Genomic DNA, 6,304 nt, shown 5'->3' on the forward strand with positions numbered 1-6,304 from the left:
AGGTTAAGGAACAGAGGTTAGGGTTAAGGAACAGGGGTTAAGGAACAGGGTTAGGGTTAAGGAACAGAGGTTAAGGAACAGGGGTTAGGGTTAAGGAACAGGGTTAGGGTTAAGGAACAGGGTTAGGGTTAAGGAACAGGTGTTCAGGAGGTTCGCTCTCTGACTGATTACCTGCAACACTAACGACATTCCCAGAAGCCTCAGCTGTCAGTGACTTACCGTTAGAGCCGTCTCTTAAAGGGACAGTCACACCTGCTGCTCTGAGAGGCGTCCTGTGGGCCTCGTGGGCCCAGACGGTCCCGTGCAGCTGGAGGTGACCTCCAGAACCTCAAGGAGTCTCTGTCCCAGGAGCCAAGAGGTTGTGTTCTGGCGGCCATGACAGTCTGCCTTCATTTTTGGCGTAACTAGAAGGCATTTCTTGTAGTCGCTGTCTCTTGTGTGTCAGCACGGTTCAGAAGTGGCTTTGTTATCACATGCTGTGCAATGGGCAACAGATTGAAGCGCATGTGGACTCATGGCAGCCTCATGGATCTCTTTGTGCCACGGAGCAACTTCTCAGAGCTGTGATTGATGTCCGGCTTCATTCAGCGGAAACCTCTGCTCCCTCCATTCCTCTGGAGAGGAAGAGGAAGATCAGGCCCCTTCGCTCAGTCAAGCTTTTCGACGGCTTTTCAAGATGCGATCTGTTTGGCGCTCGCAGCAGAAAGAGATGTGTCGCGGCTGCACATTTTATTCTGAGAGCTCTCGGAAAATAGGAAACAGTCGCGGGCAGTGGAAAATTATAGGTTTAAAAATAACTCGAAAACGCCACGCCAAAGAAACAAAAGAGCAGCTAAACGAATCCACATGAGTCACAGAGCTGGAGAATAGAGCCTTCATCCCTTTAGCAGCACATGTAACGTTAACTTTAACCTTTCTTTTCAGGGCCCCTTCTCCTTAATATATACATATATATATATATATATATATATATATATATATATATATATATATATATATGTATACATATATATATGTATATATATATATATATATATATATATATATATATATATATATATATATATATATATATATATATATATATGTATACATATATATGTATGTTTCTCACAATAGCTACAGATGTATTGACACATGTGATGTGCACGAGTTCACAGCAGGAGGAATAATATAATTAGAATAAACGTCCATAAGCAAACCTGCAGCCTTGTTTTTGACTAACTGTCTAACACCTTAAGATGTCTGTTAAGTGTCATAAATAACATTCAATGAAAGAAAAGTTTGAACCAGATCAGGTTTGACACTTTTCACCTGAAATGAATTGTTTGTTTAAAATGGCAGCCGATCAATAAAATGGATCGTCTACACACTGAAGGTGAAGGCAGAGCAGCTGTGAAACCCTGTGGTGTGGACGAAGTGGATAAGAAGCTGGAGGTGTGCTCCCACTGCTCCCACTGCTCCCACTGCTCCCACTGCTCCCAGCGCTCCCAGTGCTCCCACTGCTCCCACTGCTCCCACTGCTCCCAGCGCTCCCAGCGCTCCCAGTGCTCCCACTGCTCCCACTGCTCCCACTGCTCCCACTGCTCCCAGCGCTCCCAGCGCTCCCAGTGCTCCCACTGCTCCCAGCGCTCCCAGTGCTCCCAGTGCTCCCACTGCTTTTAGTGCTCCCAGTGCTCCCACTGCTCCCACTGCTCCCACTGCTCCCAGTGCTCCCACTGCTTTTAGTGCTCCCAGTGCTCCCAGTGCTCCCACTGCTCCCACTGCTCCCAGCACTCCCACTGCTCCCACTGCTCCCACTGCTCTTAGTGCTCCCACTGCTCCCAGTGCTCCCACTGCTCCCAGTGCTCCCAGCGCTCCCAGCGCTCCCACTGCTCCCACTGCTCCCACTGCTCCCACTGCTCCCAGTGCTCCCAGTGCTCCCAGTGATTCAGTGATGGAGCATCTCTGATCGACCGGCCAGAGATTAGTATTCATGGTGATTCCTCACGGCGCCGTCAGCCGGCCGACACCTTGTGCCCTCCCCTCACGCCGCTACACACAGTGTGTGTCCTCTGCAGCGTGTCCTCACGCCGCTACACACAGTGTGTGTCTGCTGCAGCGTGTCCTCACGCCGCTACACACAGTGTGTGTCTTCTGCAGCGTGTCCTCACGCCGCTACACACACAGTGTGTGTCCGCTGCAGCGTGTCCTCACGCCGCTACACAAACAGTGTGTGTCTTCTGCAGCGTGTCCTCACGCCGCTACACAAACAGTGTGTGTCCGCTGCAGCGTGTCCTCACGCCGCTACACAAACAGTGTGTGTCCGCTGCAGCGTGTCCTCACGCCGCTACACAAACAGTGTGTGTCTGCTGCAGCGTGTCCTCACGCCGCTACACACACAGTGTGTGTCTGCTGCAGCGTGTCCTCACGCCACTACACAAACAGTGTGTGTCTTCTGCAGCGTGTCCTCACGCCGCTACACACAGTGTGTGTCTGCTGCAGCGTGTCCTCACGCCGCTACACAAACAGTGTGTGTCTTCTGCAGCGTGTCCTAACGGCGCCACACACAGTGTGTCCCCGCTGCAGCGTGTCCTCACGCCGCTACACACAGTGTGTGTCCTCTGCAGCGTGTCCCCGTGCAGGTACACACAGTGTGTGTCCTCTGCAGCGTGTCCTAACGGCGCCACACACAGTGTGTGTCTGCTGCAGCGTGTCCTCACGCCGCTACACACAGTGTGTGTCCTCTGCAGCGTGTCCCCGTGCAGCTACACACAGTGTGTGTCCTCTGCAGCGTGTCCTCACGCCGCTACACACAGTGTGTGTCCTCTGCAGCGTGTCCTCACGCCGCTACACACAGTGTGTGTCTGCTGCAGCGTGTCCTCACGCCGCTACACACACAGTGTGTGTCTGCTGCAGCGTGTCCTCACGCCGCTACACACAGTGTGTGTCTGCTGCAGCGTGTCCTCACGCCGCTACACAAACAGTGTGTGTCTTCTGCAGCGTGTCCTCACGCCGCTACACACAGTGTGTGTCTTCTGCAGCGTGTCCTAACGGCGCCACACACAGTGTGTCCCCGCTGCAGCGTGTCCTCACGCCGCTACACACAGTGTGTGTCCTCTGCAGCGCGTCCCCGTGCAGCTACACACAGTGTGTGTCTGCACGGGGACGCGCTGCAGGCTCTCGGTGCTCCAGCTGCCAGCTCAGGAGCCTCCCGGCTGGAAGAATGGGATCCTTTCACAGGTGGAATGTCGTTAAGATGGAGACGACGTCTCAAGGGTCCGAAACATTCCTGCACTCGCCTAGAAGAAGGGGGGGGTGTAGAGGGGGGGGGGGGGGGTGTTGAAGGGAGGGGGGTGTAGAGGGGGGGGAGGAGGAAAGGGTGGGGGGTGGGGGGGTGTTGAGGGGGGGGGTGTAGAGGGGGGGGGGGTAAGGGCGGGGGTATCTGGGTCATTCTGGTGGGGAAATGAAAACGTTTTCTTCTACATGTCTTTAGCTCAGTGCTATGTTCAGGGCACCATTCCAAGAGTCGTTGGAATGAAAGGAAGCTTCATTGGATTGGAAAACTTTATTGATCCTCAACAACAAACAAGGTTCACAGTGCACAGCAGACAAGCAACACATCAAAAAGAACAGACACCAGAAAATACCATGAAACCAGACACATGGCCGACATAACAAGATGCTAAATCTAAAAACCACAGCTGCTGCTGGAACTAAAGACCTTCTGAGTGGTTCAGTAGAACTAAAGACCTTCTGAGTGTTCAGTAGAACAAAAGACCTTCTGAGTGGTTCAGTAGAACTAAAGACCTTCTGAGTGGTTCAGTAGAACTAAAGACCTTCTTAGTGGTTCAGTAGAACAAAAGACCTTCTGAGTGGTTCAGTAGAACTAAAGACCTTCTGAGTGGTTCAGTAGAACAAAAGACCTTCTGAGTGGTTCAGTAGAACTAAAGACCTTCTGAGTGGTTCAGTAGAACTAAAGACCTTCTGAGTGGGTCAGTAGAACTAAAGACCTTCTTAGTGGGTCAGTAGAACTAAAGACCTTCTTAGTGGGTCAGTAGAACTAAAGACCTTCTGCTGCTTTGTCACCAAATCCCTGATTTCCATTTTTAGGTAAATAAATAGTCAAACTGACGGAGCAGAATAATGCGACACAGCACGTTCATCTTCTTCTCAGCTCCACATCTCCCACCTCCTCCCACGTGCCTTGCAGCAAGACATCTCCGTACAGCCTGGAGTCGGTTAACCCCTTCAGTTTACCGTCAGATGCTATCTTTGCCATTCATGGTGCCACCAACATAATCTCTGTTGGCCTCCCTCTAACTCGTCTTTTCTTTCTTCCGCCCAGGCTTGGCGAGCGTGGTCAAAACTCTGCTGCTGTCAAAAGTGGCTCCTCCTCCTCTCCCCCCTCGTCTTCCTCTTCATCACCATCTCTGTGATGAAGATGACTCTCTCGCCGCCTTTGCGCGTCGTCGACTGGCGATCCTCCCGAGCCCTGAGCTCCTCCGGGGAGTTGCGTTCCAGGCCGGGAGTGGCGCCCCCTCCGCCTGCCGCCGCCTTCCAGCCGCCGCTCGCTCCCGTCCACATGGCGGCCTGGAGGGCCGTCGCTCGGGAAGAGACGTCTCAAAGCCCGCCGCCACCAAAAGCTCTCAGGGAGGCTGCCGGCAATACAAGCAATGGCATGAAAGACAGGAGAAATAACCCGAAAAACAAAGACAAAAGAAAGGAGACGGCGGCCGCAGTCCGGCACCCAACCAGCCATCATCGTCTCCGTCTCCCAGAGAATAAGGTCAGCGACACGGGGTCAAAGGTCAACAACACGGGGCCAACGCATCAAACCAAGCCAAGCAACCACAGCGCCGTGGAGAAGCACAGCAGCATCCATCTAGAAAGAGGCAAAGCCAAAGCAGCACGTAGCTCTACTGCGGCACACAGACTCGTGCATGGCAGACAGGATGCAGACAGACAGGATGCAGGCAGACAGGATGCAGGCAGACAGGATGCAGGCAGACGGGATGCAGGCAGACGGGATGCAGGCAGACGGGATGCAGACAGACAGGATGCAGGCAGACAGGATGCAGGCAGACAGGATGCAGGCAGACAGGATGCAGGCAGACAGGATGCAGGCAGACAGGATGCAGACAGACGGGATGCAGGCAGACGGGATGCAGGCAGACGGGATGCAGGGAGACAGGATGCAGGCAGACGGGATGCAGGCAGACAGGATGCAGACAGACGGGATGCAGACAGACGGGATGCAGACAGACGGGCTGCAGACACGCATGACGGCCCTGCAAGTGCAAAGCTAGCTGAGCATCAACAGGCTTTGGGAAAACACAGACAAGCAGCAAAGCACTTTGGGAAATCTGTGAAGCAGGCGGTGAAAAAGGCCCCCGGGGAGCTCAGAAAACACCCCACTCTCTCGCAGGATCCCCTCAAAGAGAGCCCCTGGTCATGGGACCGCAGGAAGACTTTGTCCGAACCCGAGGCGGCCGCGATGCAAGACGACGGCGGCCGATGTGGGAGCTTCAGGGACCAGGACTTCCCAGACGGCGACCGCAGGAGGATCAGGATCAGTCCTGACCTCCGCCCCGTCCCCTGGCTCAGCCAGGATGACGTCCAGAAGATGGAGCTCCTCGCCGAGGGCGAGCCGGTCAGCAAGGCCAGGGTGCCCGCTCACGGACAGGTGCTCCGGGTGGAGCTGGATCCTCCTGCACACCAGCAGGTACAAGCATCTGAATTACATTGCTATGTTTTAGGAATCTTTGTGCGTCTGCCAGCGTATGACATGCATTCACACTCTTATGGCACTCGGTGAAGCGAGCGTTACATAACTGTATGTCTCCGTGACGGCAGCCGTCACCCCAGAGGGGTTCCCCTGAGCCCGGACCTGGCCAGAGACGTCCGGAAACCCACAAAGAGCGCTGCCAGCAGGGGCTCTGCTCGCTGGTCAAACGCACCGACGACTGGTTCGAAGTGGTGGCCTTCCACCTGGACCGGGTGCTGGGTCTCAACAGGAGTCTCCCTGCGGTGCTGAGGACTTTCCGCAGCGAGATTCTGCCGTATCGGTACACCAGCGGCACTCCCCGGCCCGTGGTGTGGTGGGATCCGGGGATCCAGCACCTCGCCGACGAGGACAACGACCAGAACTCGGTCCCGCTGAGCTGGGCCCAGTACCAGAAGCTGCTGCGGCTCCGCTGCGGGGGGTCGGCGCCGTGCGGGGGAGTCCAGCACTCGGAGTGGGGCAGACTGGCTCTCTTTGACTTCTTATTGCAGGTAAGCCCGGTGCCTCGCATGCGGCTTCCTGTCCTCAGGCGGTCCGGTC

The 6,304-nt window shown here is 54.9% G+C and overlaps 1 protein-coding gene across 1 annotated transcript in view; it reads left to right on the forward strand.

Moving 5' to 3' along the window:
• Positions 1-5,170: 5,170 nt before the first annotated feature.
• gask1a (golgi associated kinase 1A) overlaps positions 5,171-6,304 on the forward strand; it is a 12,476-nt gene continuing 11,342 nt past the window's right edge. Inside the window, exons 1-2 of the mRNA XM_068570510.1 lie at positions 5,171-5,704; positions 5,836-6,255. Of these exons, the coding sequence (XP_068426611.1) occupies positions 5,477-5,704; positions 5,836-6,255 (648 nt within the window). The 5' untranslated portion in view covers positions 5,171-5,476. The remainder of the gene's footprint in view (positions 5,705-5,835; positions 6,256-6,304) is intronic.

The sequence above is a fragment of the Clinocottus analis genome, unplaced genomic scaffold, assembly GCF_023055335.1.
Source record: "Clinocottus analis isolate CAN_PGR_092001 unplaced genomic scaffold, fCliAna1.0.p SCAF_9, whole genome shotgun sequence".
Classification (NCBI taxonomy): domain Eukaryota; kingdom Metazoa; phylum Chordata; class Actinopteri; order Perciformes; family Cottidae; genus Clinocottus; species Clinocottus analis.